At 40.6% G+C, this 21,557-nt stretch overlaps 1 protein-coding gene across 2 annotated transcripts in view; it reads right to left on the bottom strand.

The window, feature by feature from the left end:
* Positions 1–21,557, bottom strand: part of Alg9 (ALG9 alpha-1,2-mannosyltransferase) — a 158,859-nt gene that overhangs the window by 117,996 nt on the left and 19,306 nt on the right. For both annotated transcript variants that reach the window (XM_045146564.1, XM_045146565.1), the window contains exons 6-8: positions 18,750–18,885; positions 8,569–8,656; positions 8,289–8,394 (exon numbers count right to left, since the gene is read on the bottom strand). In XM_045146564.1, the coding sequence (XP_045002499.1) occupies positions 8,289–8,394; positions 8,569–8,656; positions 18,750–18,885 (330 nt within the window). The remainder of the gene's footprint in view (positions 1–8,288; positions 8,395–8,568; positions 8,657–18,749; positions 18,886–21,557) is intronic.

The raw sequence follows: 21,557 nt of genomic DNA, 5'->3' as shown, positions 1-21,557 counted from the left end.
GAACCTAAGTTGGAGTTGCTGAACTCCACTGATATTTTTATTTTTAGAGCTCATCAATCAAGTTCTCAGCTAGTCTGTGAACATTTCATAATAGACTGGAATTTCCCTGAAGGATAGAGCAAACACTGGGGGTTAAGCCAAGACAGAAGAAAGTTCAGGGGACAAAAGTCTTTTTAAAAACAAGGACAGGGCTGGGGAGATGGCTTAGCGGTTAAGCGCTTGCCTATGAAGACTAAGGACCCCGGTTCAAGGCACGATTCCCCAGGACCCACGTTAGCCAGATGCACAAGGGGGCGCACGCGTCTGGAGTTCGTTTGCAGTGGCTGGAAGCCCTGGCGCGCCCACTCTCTCTCTCTCTCCCTCTGCCTCTTTCTCTGTCTGTCTGTCACTCTCAAATAAATAAAGAAAAAAAATTAAATTAAAAAAAACAAGGACAAGCCAGGCGTGGTGGTGCACACCCTTAATCCCAGCACTTGGGAGGAAGGGGTGGGAGGATCAACATGAGTTCGAGGCCACCCTGAGACTACATAGTGAATTTCAGGTCAGCCTGGGCTAGAGCAAGACCCTACCTTGAAAAAGGAAGGAAAAAAAAAAAAAAAAGGCAGAGCAGAGCAGGCAAAAAAAAAAAAGAATAAATTCTGTTAGCTCATGTCCTCCCCTGCTTGACAAGACACCTGTCTTAGCAGAGTATAAATGTTTCTCTCTTGTAAGGCACTGCTCATGCTGATGCTCAGAAGGCTGAGCTCGCAGCTGAACAATGCAAAAAAACACACTTCAGGATGACAAGCAGAACATTAAGCTGGTACAAGACATAAGGTAGAAACAAGTTGAGTCTTTTCAGGGAATGACTCAGCAGTATCCCTCTTTGTAGAATGCCTAAATTCCTTTCATTCAAGTGAGCTAAGGAGAGTGTTCAAAGAGTCTAAAAGAAGAAGGAACTACATTTATTGATCCAAAGATTGAATGAAAGTGGATCTTTTTACAGGCCTATTACTTTATAGAATTGCAGGATATAAGTTATAGCCTGTTCAAATGAGAAACCATCAAAAGCAAAAAGCAATAAGGTTCCACAAAAATGACAAAACTGCAAAGGCGGGGACAGGGACGAGGGCTTAGCAGTTAAAGGCACTTGCTTGCAAAGCCTACTGTCAGGGTTAGATTCCTCATTACCTACATAGAGCCAGACACACAAAGTGGCACATGCGTCTGAAGTTCATTTGTAGCAGTAAGAGGTCCTGGTATGCCCATATTAACTCTCTCACTCAAATAAATAAATTTTCTACCTGGCAGTAAACTTGAAGGAGACCATCAGAACTCTCTGAGGCTTCACTCTCCACCACTGTGAGAGTAAAAATGGTGGACCAACTAAGAAAAGGGCTTAACCTTCACATTCTGAAACTTCCTGTCCAGCAATTGGAAAGATGCTAATGAAACATAAACAGGCTATGGGATCCTGCCCCAAGTTGCACAGTGGTGTCCTTAAGTGGACTCACCATTCTTTTTTCTTTTTGAGGGAAATGTTTGAGTGCCCTCTAATGTCTTGCCTGGCCCATGTGCTCCCCATGAGAAAGCACCACTGTTCACTTACCACACACATTCATCAACATCTGAGAACTTGAAATGTTACCAGAGGCAGAAATCAACACCAAGATCAAATGCTTTTGTGCTGCAATATTATATTGTACCTGATCTTTGACCCCATAGAAATGTTTTGCCTATGACTTTGCAATTTTAGTCTATACTAGTCTACTTGTCCGAAGTGCCAATTTTTTTTTATTTTTTTACTTTTACTGGATCCAAAGGCTTCCTTTCTCAACAAGGGTTTGGCATGATTCTCCCATGTGAAGCAACTTGCTGTATGCATGTCACTCTGCTATTCAAGCCAGCCAAGGGGCTCTTGATTACCTTCTAGCCAAAATGCACAGACCTACCTTCAAAAGCCATTACTTCTGAACCTATTCCTTGGATTGGATATTACATTGAACCATAATTCATGCTGCTCCCTGTTTTTGCAGCTTATTCTGTAGTCTCAATGACCAAATTCCAAGATTTTACTAAGGGTGCTTTTAGGAAAAACACACACACAATCTTGGGAGTCAGACAAACCTAGGCTTTCATCCCATTTCTGTCAGCTTAAAAAAAAATTAAAATATTTTAAATTTAATTTAAATATTTAAAATTTGCTTTAAATATTTTTAAAATATTTTACTTGGATAGCAAGAGAATGGGCATACCAGGGACTGTAGCCACTGCAAACGAACTCCAGAGACATGCACCATCTTGTGTATTTGGCTTACGTGGGTACTAGGGAATCAAACCTGGGTACTTAGGCTTGGTAGGCAAGTGCCTTAACTGCTAAGCCATCTCTGTAGCCCCTGTATCACTTTCTTAATCAGGTAGAAAGCGTTTTATGATGGGAAGAAGATAGTATAATTTTCTGTACAGTAATATTCATTCAATAAACAAGGTATTGTATTGGTATTATTCCTTTTATTTCTCCTGGCTTCAAAAGAAGAGTGAGCACATGTCTAGAATATGTCATTAATATATCCTATTTAGCCAAGAAAATGAAGAAAGGTACCTTTAAAAACAAGGGGCATCCTCTACATACATATGTTTATGCCCATATATTAAAGCTCCTCTCATTTTTAGTTAAAAAAGTTTCTCTTTTCAGATGGTGGTGACTACAGGATGACCCAAAACTCACCAAAGTGCTGGTAAGTGACAGTGGAGTGTCCAGCACTAAATGAGACATCTCCATCATACCCTCCAAGTCTCAAAAATCAATGGAAAAGAGGTAGTGAAAAGAATGTAAGAGCCAAAGCAAGGGGAGGAATGCTTACAATATTGTCTTCCAAATACAAAGTGACCATGGTATTCATGGCCCCACACTGGCTGACAATATATCTACACAAGACCTGCATAATAGGAGGAAAAAAATTATGATATCAAAATAGAAGAGACACTTGTTGGAAAAAGGGGTTTCAGTGGAGGGGGAGATTTGGGAGGGGATAAAAGCAAGGGTTTGGGGAAGGGACTATGGTCATGATATATTGTCTATATATATGAAAGATGTTAATAAAATGTCTTTTAAAAAAGCAGGGACAGGGCTGGAAAGATGGCTTAGCGGTTAAACGCTTGCCTGTGAAGCCTAAGGACCCCAGTTCGAGGCTCGATTCCCTAGGACCCACATTAGCCAGATGTACAAGGGGGCACATGCATCTGGAGTTCGTTTGCAGTGCCTAGAGGCCCTGGCATGCCCATTCTCTCTCTCACTCTCCATATCTCCCTCTTTCTCTCTGTGTCTGTTGCTCTCAAGTAAATAAATAAACAAATTTATTTTTATTTATTTATTTGAAAGTGACAGAGAAAAAGAGGCAGATAGAGAGAAAAAGAATGGGTTCACCAGGGCCTCTGGCCACTGCAAACGAACTACAGACGCATGTGCCCTCTTGTGCATCTGGCTAACGTGGATCCTGGGGAACTGAGCCTCGAACTGGGGTCCTTAGACTTCACAGGCAAGTGCTTAACCACTAAGCCATCTCTCCAACCCACCAAAAAAAAAAAAAATTTAAAAGCAGGGGCAATAAAAGTATAAATATTTATAGAATTATAATTGTAATGGAGAGACTAAAGACACCTTGCTAATAATGCCTGGATAGTTTCCACATAATGGGTGCAGAGATGGCTCAGAGGTTAAGGTGCTTACCTGTAAAGCCAGATTTGATTCCCAGGACCCACATAAAGCCAGATACACAAAATGGCACAAGTGTCTGGAGTTCATTTGCAGTGACTACAGGCCTTGACATGCCCATTCTCTCTCTGTCTGCCCCACTCTCAAAAATAAATAAATAAATAGAGCTGGAGAGATGGCTTAGCGGTTAAGGCACTTGCCTGAAAAGCTAAATAACCCAGGTTCAATTCCCCAGGACCCACATAAGCCATATGCACAGGCAGCACATATGTCTGGAGTTCATTTGCAGTGGCTAGAGGCCCTGGCATGCCCATTCTCTCTCTCCTCCCCACCCCTTCTCTTTTTTCCATCCTCTCTGTCAAATAAGTAAAGTTGCATTTCTTATGAAATAATTTACACATAAAATTCAGCCATTTCTATAAAAATATTGTTCTTAGGACCCTAATACTTATTTTTCTACAGCAGTCCCTATGCTTTATACTTTGTGTATCAGAAATGCTCCCCACCCCAGCACCTGCATAGCAAAATGACTGCTCTCCCTCCTAGGCTTAGCTCAAGAATCACATCTTTCCTGACTGTGACCCCTGCCTGACTCCCCAATGGAGCATATGCATTGTTCTTATTTGCTTGCCTGCAGCTTTATAAAAAAAAAAAAAAAAAAAAAAAAAAAAAACTTCTATAAGATACAAAGAAAATGCTCAAAAGCAATTTACTCAGACTTCTTATGTTATTACATATGAGAAACAACACTGAAAGATGTATGGGGAAAAAATGACCAGCGTGATGCACTCTTAATTTTCAGGTAAACTGAGTACCTATCATAGTTAATGATATAGTTGGAACAGTAAACTCTTGGAAAAATAGTTAAAATATGTGAACAGTGCCAAAGATGCAACATCAAAGAGCTGGAATTTGCAAGACAGAAAGACATGCTGTCTTATTAACCATTTCATAGCATCATAGTGTCTAGGAGCTTGTCTTGACAGTCACTTACTAGACAGACAATCATCAAATATTTTAAAGTAACTTGTATTTATTATTTTTTTCTTTTGTTTTTTTGAGACAGAGTTTCATTCTACTCCAGAATGACCTGGAATTCACTCTGTATTCTCAGGGTGGCCTCGAACTCATGGTGATCCTCCTACCTCTGCCTCCTGAGTGCTAGGATTAAAGGCGTGTGCCACCATGCCCAGCTATATCTATTCTTATTTGCTATGAAGAAAAGCCCAAGCCAGCACCACAAAGGATCTAACCAAAGTAGTACCAAGATGCAGTAGTAATAAAGGCACTACAATAACCTAATGGCTACTTTAGAATTCATTCTTTATTTAACTTTAAAAAAAATTATCTATTTGAGAGACAGAGAGGTAAATAGAGAGGGAAAGAGAGTCTTTAGCTGCTGTAAACAAACTCCAGACGTGTGTACCACCTTGTCCATCTGGCTTATGTGTGTCCTGGGGAACTGAACCTAGGTCCGTTGGCTTCACAGGCAAATACCTTAAATGCTAAGCCATCTCTCCAGCCCTAGACTTTATTCTTAACATTTGGTACTATAAACCTAGAATGTTCAAGGAAAATGGGAGCATTCTTTCTGCAGATACACTGAAGCAAAAAAAGGAGTTAACATTCTTTAAAAGAATACACAGATCAAAAATTATTTTGTCAAGTTCAAATTTTGATCAGATGAGAATCTCTATTGGAAATTCACCTATCAAGGAACAAGTCCCTTAAGTCTGGCTGCCTACAACAACCGCCATCAATCCTGTTCATGGCCAGTGTGACCATTCCTACTGTCCCACCAAAGCTTTTCCATCATCCAGAAAGTGATCAGTACATGCAAAGCAGTGAAATCTGAGCTGAAACTAACCCAGATTCCTCAAAGTAGGCAGAAAAAAAGCCCAAGGGCTCTTGCCTAGGAAAATACTGACTGAAATGAACAGCAGGTACCAATGTCCAAGGAAAGACTGGACAGCACTCTACTGTCCCAATACTTACCACCGGGTCACTGACCCACCATCTTTAAACTAGAAACAGGGCTAGAGTAATGGCTCAGCAGTTAAAGGCACTTGCTTGCAAAACCTGGCAGCCCAGGTTCAAATCCCCAGTACCCACATAAAGCCAGATGCACAAAGTGGCACATGCATCTAGAGTTCGTTTACAGTGGCAGGTGGCCCTAGTATGCCCACTTTCTCTCATTCTCTCTCTTGGCTTGCAAATAAATAAATAAGAGTTTAAAAATAAAAATAAATAAGCTAGAAACAAATTCTTTCTTCCCTACTTTCAATACCTGCCTAATTGTTTCTATAGTTTTAAGTGTATTTAATCTATAGGGCTATTAAAAATTATATCACTTGCATATATTCTCACAAAAGTTTCACAAGTAAGCAGTCAGAATATTAATATAGAATAACCTATTTATAAACATGGCAAACCCAGACTGGAGAGATGGCTTAGCATGCAAAATTTCCCTGGCTGAAGTGCGACATCTACAGGCAAACTTTAAAAACTGGGGCCATTTCTTACAAGTTCCATGCAGACTGACAAAGGTTATTTTAACCTATTAATTGCCATCTAAATTAACAGTCTTCCAAAAATCCCAGGAAGCTCAAGTATACAAATCTCACTCATATTCACAGGCTCAAGCTCATGAGGCAATCTATCAGTTCCAATGGCAGCGTGGCCCGTGTAAATAATAGCTATGGCTAGGAACAAGAAAATGCTATAAGGCAGAAAGAGTTAATACCAACCTGCTTCATAGCAGAGCCAGGGCACTTGTGTAAACACAAATGCTTTGAAGATTCTCAGAAGATTAAAGCATAGGAAACTACACGCCCATTCTCTTTCTATCTCAAATAAATAATTTTTTTTATTAAAAAAAGGGGGGGCTGGAGAAATGACTTAACAGTTAAGGTACTTGTTTACCAAGCCTAAGGACCCAGGCTTGATTTCCCAGTACCCACGTAAGCTGGGTACACAATGTGGCACATGGATCTGGAGTTCAGTTGCAGTGGCTAGAATCCCTGGCGTGCCCATTCTCTCTCTGCCTCTTTCTCTCTATCAATCTCAAATAACTGTTTTTTGTTTGTTTGTTTGTTGAGAGAGAAAGAGGCAGAGACAGAGAGACAGAGAAGGCACACCAGGGCCTTCATTCACTGCCAACAAACTCCAGATGTGTGCGCCCTCTTGTGGTGCATTGTGTACTTGTGTCATTGTGCATCTGGCTATGTGGGACCTAGAGACTCAAACATGAGCTCTTAGGCTTCACAGGCAAATGCCTTAACCACTAAGCCATCTCTCCAGCTCTTTTTTTTTTTTTTTAAGTAAACTACACTATTTTTTTTTTAATTTCTACAAATAAACTCCAGACACATGTGTCACTGTGTGTCTGGCTTTACATAGGTTCTGGGGAGTCAAACCCAGGCAGTCAGGCTTTACAAGCAAGTGCCTCTAATTGCTGAGCCGCCTCTCCAGCCCAACTGCCCAACTACACTAATTTTAAGGTGGAAAAAAAATCTCATAAAATATTTACTAACTTGGCAAATCAAATCAGAAAGATCGCTAATTCATCCCTGTATAACTGTAATAGCTTAACTGCCCTCAAAGGAAAAAAATAAAACTTGCTCAACCACTAGCAGAGGGAAGGAGGGTAAGTAAGACAAATGACAGGAGTACACTAGCAAATGCATCCCACACTAAAAAATTCCAATTATTTTTCTCTTATTCTTAAACTGACACTCTTGTTCTCATTTGCTACATTTTGTCTATAAATTTTCCAAGCTTTTTTCCTTGAGAGCTGAAAATGAAACAATGTGAATTTAAAAAAGAAAAAGTAACATCAAGCATGTAAATATACAGAAAATATGTGAAGGAGAACACTCCTAAAAGTTTTAAATAGCTACATGGAGATGCTGGAATTGTATTTTTACTACATTGATTTTTTTAATAACAGAAAAAAGCCACTTTTGTTTGTTTGAGTCAGAGTCTCAGGTAACTCTGGCTGGTCTTGAATTCACTATGTACTTAAGGCTGGCTCTGACCTGATTCTCCTGCCTCCACCTTCCAAGTTCAAGGATTATAGGCATGTGTCACCATGTCTGTCTCAAAAAATATATAGAGAGAGGCTGAGGAGATGGCTAAGTAGATAAGAACTTATGCAAGCAAGAGGGCATAAACTCAATTCCCAACAATTATGCCAAAAGCTGGGCATGATTATGAAGCCTACAACCCAAGTGCTGAGCAGGTGGAGACAGTAAGATTGCATCCTTGGTTAGCCAGTCTACCTAGAAAGGGAGAGAGGGAGGACAGACTATATTTGACTGAGTAAGAAAACTGAATGAAAATTTTTAAGCTTGGGGCTGGAGAAATTGCTTAGTGGTTAAAGGCACTTGCTTGCAAAGCCTAATGGCCTGGGTCCAAGTCCCAGTATCCAAGTAAAGCTAGATACACAAAGTAGCACATATACCTGGAGTTTTTTTACAGTGGCAAGAGGCCCTGTCATGCCCATTCTCTCTCCCTCCCCACCATCTCCTTACAAATAAATACTTTAAAATAAAATTTTTGAATCTCAGGCCATTTTCTACTTTCCCAAAATTACCATAAAGATCAGGTCCATGAGTAGTGAAGACATTATACAAAACAATATTGAGAGGTGCAATCACCAGCTTCCCATAGTAGTAGCTGTCAATGACCACCACAGGGACCTAAAATAGAGCAGAAAACACAGCAAGTGCAGAGTTTTTCTCTAGAAACATTTTCAAACTGCTAATGGATAAACTTGAAAATGAAAAACAAAATGTACTCCTAATGTTTCCTTTCTCATATCAGAGGTGTTATCATTATAGCAGAAGAACAGAAGAATTAAAAAGAAAACTCACCAGAAAGAGAATTAGGGCCACCAGTGACCAATGAAAGAAACTCTTCCATCTGTGTTTCATAACCAATAAATCAAAAGCAATGGGTAAACTATTTAACAGAGAAACAAAAAGCAAGGAGTTAATGAAAATACTTAGGAGAAAGGTCAGATTAACATACATCCATGCTGAGCTAAAAAATGTTTCTCCCAGTGCTACAGAGGTAAGAACGCAGCTACATGAGATTTCTCAAAAATAAGCTGATTATAGCTGAGAAGATCAGCAGCTAAAGGTACCTGCTTGCAAAGCCCACTGGCCAGGGTTCAATTCTCCAGTGCCCAGGTAAAGCCAGATGCACAAAGTGGCACAAGTGTCTGCAATACAAGTGTATTGCAGTGGCAAGAAGCCCTGGTGTCCCCATTCTCTCTGTCTTGTAAATGAAAATTTAAAAAGAAAAATTTAACTTATCTGTTTATTTGACAGAGAAAGAGGGGAAGAGAGAGAGAATGGGCAGCCAGGGCCTCCAGCCACTGCAAACAAACTTCAGACATGTGCGCCACCTTGTGCATCTGGCTAATGTGGGTCCTTGGGAATCAAACCTGGTCCTTTGGCTTTGCAAGCAAATGCCTCAACTGCTAAGCCATCCCTCCAGCCCAAATGAAAATATTTTTAATAAATAGAAAAATAGAAAAAAATTTAAGTCAGTTGCAAGTTGGCCCCTGTTTCCTCCCTCCCCCTCTCTCTTTTTCTCTCTTTCTCTCATAAATGAAAATATTTTGATAAATATAAAAATAGAAAAAAATTTAAAAATAAGCTGATCTCTTCACTAGACCATCATAGAGCTACACATGCCACAGATGCACAAGAAATATAAATACTGAGCTACTGGAACAAACTCCATTTTACATTTACCTATATGTAATTGACATTTCAAATATATGAATTACATATAAATACACACATTTTTTTTTTAATGAGAGAGAGAGAATTGGCACACCAGGACCTCTAGCCACTGCAATTCAACTCCAGATGCCTGTGTCACCTTGTGCACATGTGTGACCTTGTACACATGCATCACCTTATATGTCTGGCTTACCTGGGTTCTGGGAAGTCAAACCTAGGTCCTTAGGCTTCACTGGCAAGCACCTTAACCACTAAGCCATCTCTCCCGCCCCCAAAATATATTAATAATAAATAAATGTATAGTATTATCTTATACCTACCTTGCTAAATAAGTGCTCATCTTCCCCTTCTGAGATTTACTAGGATTTTATTAATGCAGTGTTATAAGCTGACTTTGCTGACACCTCTTACTTCCATTTTTCAAGGAAGTGGCATACATTTGCTCCCATCTCTTCAGTACTTCTCATAGACCAGCATAAGCTACCAAAACTGATTAGATCCTCAAGAAGGTCTGCTCAGTGTGACCCAGTATCTCTTCACATTTTTCTTTGCCTTTCTGCTACACTGAACACAAAACATTTGTTCTTTGGTTCCTAATCTTTTCTACTCTCCTTTGCAGTGGTCCTTTACACTGCTTCTATGTTTTTGCCTCACCCTTCACTGTGATCATTCCTTCCCCACAGCAATAGACTCACCTCAGCAAGTGCTCCTATTCTTCATGTACCATCACCTTCATGTCTACAACTTCCAAACCCCAGGTTACTACTTAGAGTTACATCCATGCTCCAGTCACAAGAAATTCTCTCCCAACACCAACTTATTTACATAGAATCTACCCAAATGTCAATTTCAGGGCCCTATTCTTGCCACTTTCATTACAATCTCTGCAGTATCAATTTCTCCCATCTCTGAATTTGTATGACAGTGTGATCTCTATCATTTATTTGGCAGTGCCATGTGTTGTTATAAGACATTTTCTCTATGATATGAACTTTCACATTCTATCATGTATATTTTGCATTAACTTATTTAAAATATTTATTTATACACAGAGAGAACAGAGATATACAGGAGAGAGCCAGAGAGAGAGAATGGGCATAGCAGGGCCTCTAGCCAACTATAAACAAACTCCAGATGCATGCATCACTTTGTGCATCTAACTTTACGCAGGTACTAGGAAACTGAACCCCCATCGATAGGTTTTGCTGGCAAGTGCCTTAACCACTAAGCAATCTCTACAGCCTTGCATTTACTTTTTATTTTAATTTTGGTTTCCCCAACTAATTTCAGTTCCATAACATCTATATTTCTCTTTTGATAAGTTATACTTTTTTTGAGATAGGGTCTACTTCAGTAGACCACATTGTTTGGAACTATATAGACCAGGCTAGCATTGAACTTATAGCAATCCACCTCCCTCAGTCTCTCAAGTCCCTTAACCACTAAGCCATCTCTCCTGCACCAGCAAACATTTTTTTTTATTTAAAGAGCTTGTCAATATTTGTTTGAGACTCTGTAGGTCACATCCACTCTGTGTTAAATGTTTTATACAAGTGTGTTGCTTTTCAACAACCCTTTGTAAAACTTCTTTGTTCTAGTGCTATACAAAAACAAGCCGACTATATTTGTCCCATTGACCAGAGATTGCCAACCCTTCTGACAGAGAAATGGGAAAGATATTACATAGCTTAAAGCAGTAAAAAAATATGACCATAGTTGCATTTTAAGAAAATAAATCTAATTTCAGTATGGAGAACAGATAGGAAGAAGAAGAGATCATGTACAGGGTGACATAATCCAGGAGCAGAGATAGGTGAAAAAAAAAAGAGATTTAAAAGACAGTCAGGGACTGGGGAGACAGTTCAGCTGTTAAAGACACTTGCTTGCAAAGCCTGTCAATACAAGTTTGATCCTCTTGAGTACCCATGTAACAGTGGCACATGCATCTGTGATCCCAACATACCTACTAAAATGGGAGGTGGAACAAGGAGAATCCTGCCCATGACCACTAGGTGGTGCAAGCATATGGCATTTAATTGCAGTGGTTGAGGCCCTGGCGTGCCAATTCTCTATCTCTCCTCTCTGTCTCTCTTGCTCTCTCTGAAATTTAAAAAAAAAAAATTCAGCCAGGCGTGGTGGCACATGCCTTTAATCCCAGCACTCAGAAGGCAGAGGTAGGAGGATTGCCGTGAGTTTGAGTGAAATCCTACCTTGAAAAACCAAAAAAATAAATAAATAACTAAATCAGTAGCAGAGGCCAGTAAGCTAGAAAATGGCTATAAGGGAGAAAGGAGAGGGGAGGACTTAGGGAGATGGTATTATGTATATATAAACAGATGGACAGATTTCTGTGGGTAGAAAGGCCTAAATGAGGTGAGGGAAAGAGATAGAGTAAAAGAAGGGTGGGGGGAAGGGTTAATTAAAATTCAGGGTATTGTGAATAAGCCATACAAAACCCTACTTTTTTGGATAATAGCACACCCAGAAGCCATGTCTGTTACTAGAAAAATTTCAGTGCCAGGGATGGAATACCTTTCAGTGAGTTGTTGGCCAGGGAGGTCCCCAATGCCCCCAAAACATTGTTGGCTATTGCCAAGGCTCTCAGTTTCCCACCATAAATTGATAGTAAGACCCTACTGCTAAAGACTTCATATGCCTGGGCTATAAGGTCACTGAGAAATCAAGCTGGGGATGAGCTGAAAACCTCCTTCCTGGAGACTAGCAGACAGAAAGCTGGAAAAAGCATGTAGCCCTATGGGAGACAGAAGTAATCAGGGGCAAGAGCGGGCAATGCAATCCTCAAGTTTGGCCAGCCAAGCCAAATGACCAAATGCATGCAATAGTGACATGTCTGTTATGGAGGAAACCAACTGCTCTCTAATTGGGCTGGAAGCCCACTCAGTGGGAGGGAATACATGCCTGATACTGAAATCCTAATCAAAACCTATGGTGGGGAAGGTCATGAGCCTTAGGAGTGTAACACCTGCTCTTGTCTGGCTAAATGCATATATTATGCTCACCAAAATGCCCTGTAAGCACTTTAGTCAACAGTCATACCCATATATTAATGCTACTCTCACTTTTGATTAGAGAAGCATCTCTTTTCAGATGGTGGTGACCACTGAGATGGCCCAAAAGGTACCACAGTGCTGAGAAGAAATGACAGAAGAGTGCTCAGCACAGTGCTGAAACATCTCTATTACAACTTCCAAGGCTCAAGGCCTATTGCAAAAGAAGGGGTGGAAAGAATGTAAGAGTCAAAGGAAGCGTAACACTGCTTACAATGCAATAGTCCAGACAGAAATTGGCCTCAATACCCTTGATTGTGCAGAGCCTTCACAAGACCCTTATAACAGGAGGAAAAAATGATGACATCAAAATAAAAGAGGGGTTAATGGAGGGAGGGGATATGATGAAATGTGGATTTGTGAAAGGGAAAGTGGAGGAGAGGAGGGAATTATCATGGCTTACTGCCTGTAAGTATGGAAGCTGTCAATAAAAAAAATTAAAAACCAAAAACTAAAAAAAAAAAAAAGAAAAGAAAGAAAAATTTAAAGTACTTTCTTTCTACAAATTTACCTCAGGATAAATTTTCACAAGTATACCAAAATATCTGTACAAAAATGTTCACTGAACCAAATATCTACCAATAACACAATGGTTAAATATAGTCAGCCACAAAACAAAATACTGATATGTGAAACTATATAAATGTGTCTACAAAAGAAAATAAGGATACAGGATATGCAGTATACAGTTTTTTTTAATGAATACATTTTAATTAATTATTTATTTATTTGACAGAGATAGAGAATGAGGCAGATAGGGAGGTGAATAAGGATGCCAGGACCTCTAGCCACTGCAAACAACCTCCAGACACATGCACCACCTTGTGCATCTGGCTTACATGAGTCCTGGAGAATCGAACTTGGGTCCTTTGGCTTTGCAGGCAAATGCCTTAGCTACTAAGCCATTTCTCCAGCCCACAGTATAGTTTTAAGAATATAAGTATGTGAATTGGGTGTGGGTGTTCATACCTGTAATCCTAGTACTTAGAAGGCTGAGGTAGGAGGATCACAGCAAATTTGAAGGCAACCTAGGCTATTGTTACAATTAAGTCTGCATTGCTGGTAGAAATCACCCAACTAAGAGCAGCCTGTCAGAAAAAAAGAGGTTTATTTTGGCTTACAGGCTTGAGGGGGAAGCTCCATGATGGCAGGGAAAATGATGGCATGAGCAGAGGGTGGATATCACCACCTAGGCAACATCAGGTGGACAACAGGAACAGGAGAGTGTGGCAAACACTAGCAAGGGGGAGGTGGCTATAACATCCCGCCCCCAACAATATACTGCCATCGGGAGGTGTTAATTCCCAAATCTCCATCAGCTGGGAACCTAGCATTCAGAACACCTAAGTTTATGGGGGACACTGGAATCAAAACACCACATTCTGTCTCTGACCCCCATAAACTGTTAATCATCCATGATGGAAAATGCAGTACATTCATCCAACTTTAAAAGACCTGTAGTTTTTATCAATCCCAATGATGTTCATACATCCCATAGTCCAAGATCTTTTAACTGAGCCATAATACCAAAAATCCCCCCCCCAAACCCATAATGGCACAGAATAACCATTCACACTGCAAAAGATGGCACTGGGCATAACAAAAAAATATTCAACCAATACAAGATTTAAAACAACCAGGGCAAACATCAAACTCTGTAGCTCCAAGACCAACAACTCTAGCCAGTGATAAATCTTCAAGTCCAATAATTGTAACCAACAACAAGTCTCTGGAGTTTCATTCAATTCCACCCCTCCAGCTAGCCTACTCACAGTCCGGGAAACTTCATCCAGGGCCAGTAGCTTTCCTTAGCAGCTATCTCATGGTCCCAACATCTCCACTGGGTCTCCACTGCAATCCATGGTTCATCCTCACGGCTCTATTGGGTCTCCATGCAGGCATCCAGCAAACCTGCTTCACACTGTCTATGGCCATTTCCAAAACATAAGACTGTGTTGCAAACTCAATGACCCTCTCTTTCCTGCATTTCTTATATTCCACAATACCAGGAAGAGTGCCAAGTTGTTAATCCAGGGGGGAATAAAGCAGATTTTGAATAATGGGACATTCCTTGAATACTCTTCCAAAGAGTCTACATTCTTCCTGTTGTCCCAGTGCACGTTAGCTGGCCCAATCTCAAAGGCCGTAATCTCTCATACAACTGCAGCTGAACAGGTAGCAGTTTTGGCCTAAAGATTTCTTTCTGTGCCATATCCCTTGCCTCACACTATTCCATGTCTATGCAAAGCAACCCTTCACAAGTTCTCAGGACATGGACATAACAGCAAGCCTTTCACACAAACTGTTCCTAGCCCAGTCCAAGCAAAGCTCTTTCTCATCCTCATAAGCCAAACCTCACAGTCCATAGTTCTTACTGCATTCAGGTCTTTCAACTGACCAGAATAATCCATCAAGCTGTACTTACAGCACTGCAAGGCATCTTTTAGGCTAAGGTTTCAAATCCTTCCACATTCCTCTTGGAAATCAGTTCTAAAAGGCCAAAGTCACAATAGTCAGGTGTCTCATAGCAATGCCACTCTTGGTACCAATATTACTATTGCAGTCAGGTTTGTATTACTGGTTGAAATCACCCAACCAAGAGCAGCTCGTGGGGAAAAAAAAAAAAGAGGTTTATTTTGGATTACAGGGTCAAGGGGAAGCTCCATGATGGCAGGGAAAACGATGGCATGAGCAGAGGGTGGATATCACCCCCTGGCCAACATCAGGTGGACAATAGGAACAGGAGAGTGTGCCAAACAATAACAAGGGGGAGCTGACTATAACACCCTGCCCCCAACAATACACTGTCACCTGGAGACGTTAATTCCCAAATCTCCATCAGCTGGGAACCTAGCATTCAGAACACCTAAGTTTATGGGGGACACCTGAATCAAACCACCACAGCTACACAGTGAGAATCTCAACCCACCCTTCAACAAATGTAAGTATAGGTCTGGAGAGATGGCTCAGCAGTTAAGGCACTTGCCTGAAAAGCTTAACAACCCAGGTTTGATTCACCGGTACCTATATAAAGCCAGATGCGGCCAGGCATGGTGGCGCACACCTTTAATCCCAGCACTCAGGAGGCAGTGGTAGGAGGATTGCCATGAGACCATACTGACACTCCATAGTGAATTCCAGGTCAGCCTGGGCTAGAGTGAGACCCTACCTCGAAAAGCAAAAAAAAAAAAACAAATAAAAAAATAAAGCCAGATGCACAGAGAGGCACATGCATCTGGAGTTCACTTGCAATGGCAGGAGGATCTGGAATACCCATTCTCTCCCTCTCTCTCTCTCTAATTGCAAATTAATAAATAAATGAAAGTTAAAAAATTAAAAACATAAATATACATATAGTGTGTGTGCATTTATACAAACAAGGATAATTTGTGGGAAGATTAATATAAAATTATCACCTGTTGACTATTTTTTTTTTCTTTCAAAGGTAGGGTTTCACTCTAGCTCAGGCTGACCTGGAATTTACTATGCAGTCTCAGGGTAGCCTCATCCTACCCCTGCCTCCCAAGTACTGGGATTAAAGGCATGCACCAGCACGCCTGACTAGCTGTTGACTATTATTGAGGACTGGGCTAGATGAGAAAAGAATTAGAATTTCCCTTTTTGAATGCTGTTATTTTTTTTTTTTGTATGTTCATAGTATGTGTAGTGTGTGGTGTAGGCCACATGGATGTGCTGATGCAATACCCCATGACCTCACCTGCAGAGGCCAGAGGAGAATGTCAGGTGACCAACCCCCTCCATCAGTCCCCTGTCTGTTTTTCTTTGTGATGGAATCTGTTACTGATCATGGAACTTGGCATTTGAGAGCCTTAGCAATTCTTCTCCAATCTCTGCTTTCCTATAGGACTGGGGTTTACAGATGTGCATGGCTATGCCCAGCTGTTAATATGGGTTCTAACTTGCGCAGTCTCAGGCCTCCTTGGGTCCTCATGCTTGCACACTTAACCACTGCAGCTTCTCTATTTTTTTATTTTTATCTATTTGCAAGCAAAGATGGAGGGAAGGAAAGAGGGAAGGAGGGAGGGAGGGAGAGAAAATGGGCACACCAGAACCTCTTGTCCCTGTAAACTGACTCCAGACACATATGCCACTTTGTGGCTTTAAGTGAGTACTGGGGACTCAAGTCTAGGCCATCAGCCTTTGCAAGCAAGTGCCTTTGACCAATGAGCTATCTCCCCAACCCCAGCCCTCTACTTGTCTTTTAATGTAGTCTGAGAAGACCCTGGGGTGCCTGTCTTCTCCTCCCATGGGTCATGCTGCTTTGCAGCTGCATATGTACCAGACTAGCTGACCCATGAGCCCCAGGATTCTCCTGGATCTGCCTTCCATTGCATTAAGCACATAAGGATCACGGATGCATATGCCACTTTGTATCTGGCTTTACATGGGTTCAGGGTGGTGGAATTCAGGCTGGCAAACATGCAAATAAAAGTCTTTAACCACTGTGTCATCTTCCCACCCCTAGTTGCTTTTTATCTTTTAGACATTTTATTATAATTACTACTGCATACTAATGAATTTCACTGAGACATACATGTACTGTCCTTTGATCATATCTACCCTCTCTAAATCCCCTTCTCACTTGTTCCTTTCTCCTCCTTCCTGTAACCTAGGCAATAGTAGTCCCTCTATATTTTTAGGTCATCTTTTTCATTAATCTTAGCTTTCACAAATGAGAGAATACATGAGACACTTATATGTTTTTTCTGAGGGGAAGGGGTTTGAAACAGGGTCTTACTCCAGCCAAGGCTGACCTAGAACCCACTCTATAACCCAAGCTGGCCTCAAACTCACAGTGATCCTCCTACCTCAGCCTCCTGAGTTCTGGGATAAAAGGTGTAAGCCACCATACCTGGCTTTTTGTGATACTTATCTCTAATTCTCTATTTTGTGGATGGATGGATGGATGGATGGATGGATGGATGGATAGACAGATAGATAGACAGACAAACAGATGATGGAAAGAGAAAGAAAGAAAGAAAGAAAGAAAGAAAGAAAGAAAGAAAGAAAGAAAGAAAGAAAGAAAGAAAGAAAATACATATAAGTATAAGTTGATGGGCACTGAGGCTGATTCCACAGCATGGCTACTGTAAGTACAATATGGGAATACAAATATCTCTTGTATATGTTGACTTCATCTGGAACTCTTGTAAATTCTAGGCAATAACTATACAAGTAAGCTACACACCATCTGCTAGTACTTTTAATAATACCTGTTTATAATCTTGATATCAAACCAAAGTATTCTTTAACTGCTATTATAGAAAAGAAGTCAGGGCAGCACAAAGTAGAAAAGAAGCAGGAGGTACAAAGAGAAGCAAAGGCATTAGAAATGCAACTAAACTGGTAAAAGTATGCTGGGGTAAGCAAGAACTGAAAGAATGAATTTCAAGCCTAGGTGACGAGGAAAATATACAGCACAAAAGTAGTACAGTATGAGAAGAAAAAAAAAAATCCATTGTAGAGGAAGAAAAGCCTACATTCAAAAGTAAACACAGAGCAGGGCACGGTAGCACATGCCTTTAATCCCAGCACTCAGGAAACAGAGGTAGGAGGATAGCTGTGAGTTTGGGCCACCCTGAGACTACATAGTGAATTCCAGGTTAGCCTGAGCTAGAGTGAAACCCTACCTCAAAAAACCAAAAAATAAATAAATAAATAAGTAAACAGACTTAAAGGCAAATGACTTGGTCTTGGAATCTACTTTATACAGCACTAATGATTATAATTTTCTTGTAGTTATTGTAAGGCTCAAGAATAAAGTTTATGGGGGTGGAGAGATGGCTTAGTGGTTAAGGCACTTGCCTGCAAAGACAAAGGACCTAGGTTTGACTCCCCAGAACCCACATAAGACAGATGCACAAGGGGGTGCACACAACTGGAGTTCATTTGCAGTGGCTGAAGGCCCTGGCATACCCATTCTTTCTCTCTCTCTACCTGCCTATTTCTGTATCTCTATATATATAATAAATAAAAAAGGATAAATTTTATGAAGGGTTTAGCAATGGCTAATTAATACCAGATGCATAATAGTTACTTTTCTCATTAGAATTAATCACAACAGTTAACACTAAAAGAAATATACTTTTACTTTCAAGAATATTTGTCAGTCAAACTGATTCCCACGTTAGGTTAGACAATCTGAAACTAATCTAACATTAAAATTTACTATGTGCCCAACAACAAATGGGAGGAACTATATTAGTTTCTTACCCAAGAGCCGCACTAAATGGCCACCCTAAGATAGCCCCCGCTGCCACTCCCAGCACAGCAATGGGTGTCTTGTCCATATACCATCCAGTCATGGCAATCAGTGTAGTGTACATGCAGAAGCTGCTAGGAAGAAATGCTGTAAGAGTAAAGAAATGAAAAGAGGAAGGGGCAAGAGACGGAGATTAGTTATCAATTATGACAAATTCGCCTGCACTACTTAATGTCAGTAACTATGAAATATTTCAGACAATGCTATATTACAAATAGGCAACAAGGCTGAGAATATGGTGCAGTGGGTACTTGCCTAACATGCAGCAGGCCTGAATTCAATCCCCAGTATAACATAAAACCAGGTGCAGTGACAAACACCTATAATGCCAGCAGTCAGGAGGTGGAGTAGGAGGATCGGGGATTCAGGATCATCCTCAGCTACACAGAGTTTAAGGCCAGTCTGGACTGTATGACACTCTGTCTCAAGGGGATGAGGATATGGTTCAGTGGGTAGCATACCTGCATGACATGCAAGAAACCTTGAGTTCAATCTCTAACACCACATAAAGTTTTTTTTTTTTTTCGAGGTAGTATTTCACTCTAGCTCAGCCTGACTTGGAATTCACTATGTAGTCTCAAGGTGATCTTGAACTCATGGTGATCCTCCCACCTCTGCCTCCTGAATGCTGGAATTAAAGGCATGTGCTGTCACACCCGGCACAAAATCTAGTTGTTTATTATCAAAATAACTAAAACAAAAGGAAGCACAACTTTCATAGATAGCTGCTAAATATCACTGATGCTATCCAAGGCTATTAGTTCCAGTTGCCAAAGTAGAATACAAAAAGCAGAGATAGTGGGAACTCTGCACCCCGAGAAAAAAACAGACACGGTCAGGCTGGTAGATCTCAAAGTTACTCAAGGGTAGAATCTCCGAAGAACAGCATTAATTTTGATATATTCCATTTAAAAAGTAAACTATATAACTTTGTGCAAGATATTTTTGTATATTTAATGTACATACTACATTCCAGAACCCACACGAAGGCCCTAAAATTGACATGGTTCTATCTAGCAAGCTAATTTTTCTGAAAAACTGGGGACACATTATCTTTTAAAACAAGCTATCTCAGATACACAAAGTGGCACATACATTTGGAGTTCATTTGCAGAAGCAAGAGGCCCTGTTATGCCCATACTTACTTTCTCTTTCTCTTTCTTTCTCTCTCTCTCTTTCACTCTCTCTTCCTCACCCTGAATTGCAAAGATAGATAGATAGATAGATAGATAGATAGATAGATAGATAGATAGATAGATTTTTTTAAAACGTGGTAGATAGCCAGGCATGGTGGCACATGCCTTCAATCCCAGCACTTGGGAGGCAGAAGTAGGAGGATTACCATGAGTTCAAGGCCACCCTGAGACTACATAGTGAATTCCAGGTCAGCCTTGGCTACAGTAAGACTCTACCTCAAAAAACTAAAAATAAATAAATAAATAAAATAAAAACAGGCAGAGAGCTGGGGTGGTGGCACACACCTTTAATCCCAGAACATGGGAGGCAGAGGTAGGAGAATCACTGTTAGTTCAAGGCCACCCTGAGACTACATCATAGTGAGTTGCAGGTCAGCCTGGGCTAGAGTGAGACCCTACCTTGAAAAACTAAAAAAAAAAAAAAAAAAAAAAAAAAGCAAGCAGGCTTGAGAGATGGCTCAGTGGTTAAGCACTTTATCTGTGAAGCCTAAGAACCCCAGTTCAAGGCTTGATTCCCCAGTACTCACATAAGCCAGATGCACAAGGTGGTATATGCATCTGGACTTCATTTACAGTGACTGAAAGCCCTGATATGCCCATTCTATCTCAAATAAATAAAAATATAAATAAATAAAATAAAAACAGGTAATTACAGACATACAAAAGTGACCCAAGCGTAAGGTCACACATGCACACTATGTGGCATAAGTGTCTGGAGTTCAATTGCAATAGCTAAGGCCCTGGAGAGCCAATATTCAATCTCTCTCTCTAAAAGAAAAAGGCAATTTTAGCTCAACCCATGGGACATCAATGCTCAATAGCAGCAGAGTTTGGAAGCTACCAACTCTAAATTAACTTCTTTTTCTAAATTCTAAAAGCTAACTGTAAAATAAAAAGATGCACAGCTCTATATAATGCATCTCAGCAATGGGGCAGAAAACAGAACCATCAAAATAGGGATGTCAAAGCCAGGCATGTGGCACATGCCTTCAATCCCAGCACTCGGGAGGCAGAGGTAGTAGGATTGCCATGAGTTCGAGGCCACCCTGAGACTCCATACTGAATCCCAGGCCAGCCTGGGCTAGAGTGAGACCCTACCTCAAAAAACCAAAAAAAAAAAAAAAAATAACTTTTGTAAACAAAATTATTTTTCCCTAATGGCCAAGAAAGGAAGTGACTGGTTGACAAAAAGATAGAAAAGGGCCAGGCATGCAGGTACATGCCTTTAATCCAAGCACTTGAGAGGCAAAAGCAGGAGTGTCACTGAGTTCCAGGCCAGCCTGGGACTATAGAGTGAATTCCAGCTCGGCCTGGGCTAGAGTGAAACCCTACCGCACAAAAAAAAAAAAAAAAGATAAACCAGACATAGTAGCACACGCCTTTGATCCCAGTACTTGGGAGGCAGAGGTAGGAGGATCACTGTGAATTTGAGGCCACTCTGAGACTACATAGTGAATTCCAGGTCAGCCTGAGCTAAAGTGAGACCCTACATTGAAAAAAGAAGAAAAAAGATATAAAAGGAAGTATCTTGGTAAGATTATCCGTTAAAGCCACTTAGGAATT

This window comes from Jaculus jaculus, chromosome 3, assembly GCF_020740685.1.
Source record: "Jaculus jaculus isolate mJacJac1 chromosome 3, mJacJac1.mat.Y.cur, whole genome shotgun sequence".
Taxonomy (NCBI): Eukaryota; Metazoa; Chordata; class Mammalia; order Rodentia; family Dipodidae; genus Jaculus; species Jaculus jaculus.
Note: the sequence above shows the minus strand (reverse complement) of the source record. Positions and strands in the feature narration are given on the sequence as shown.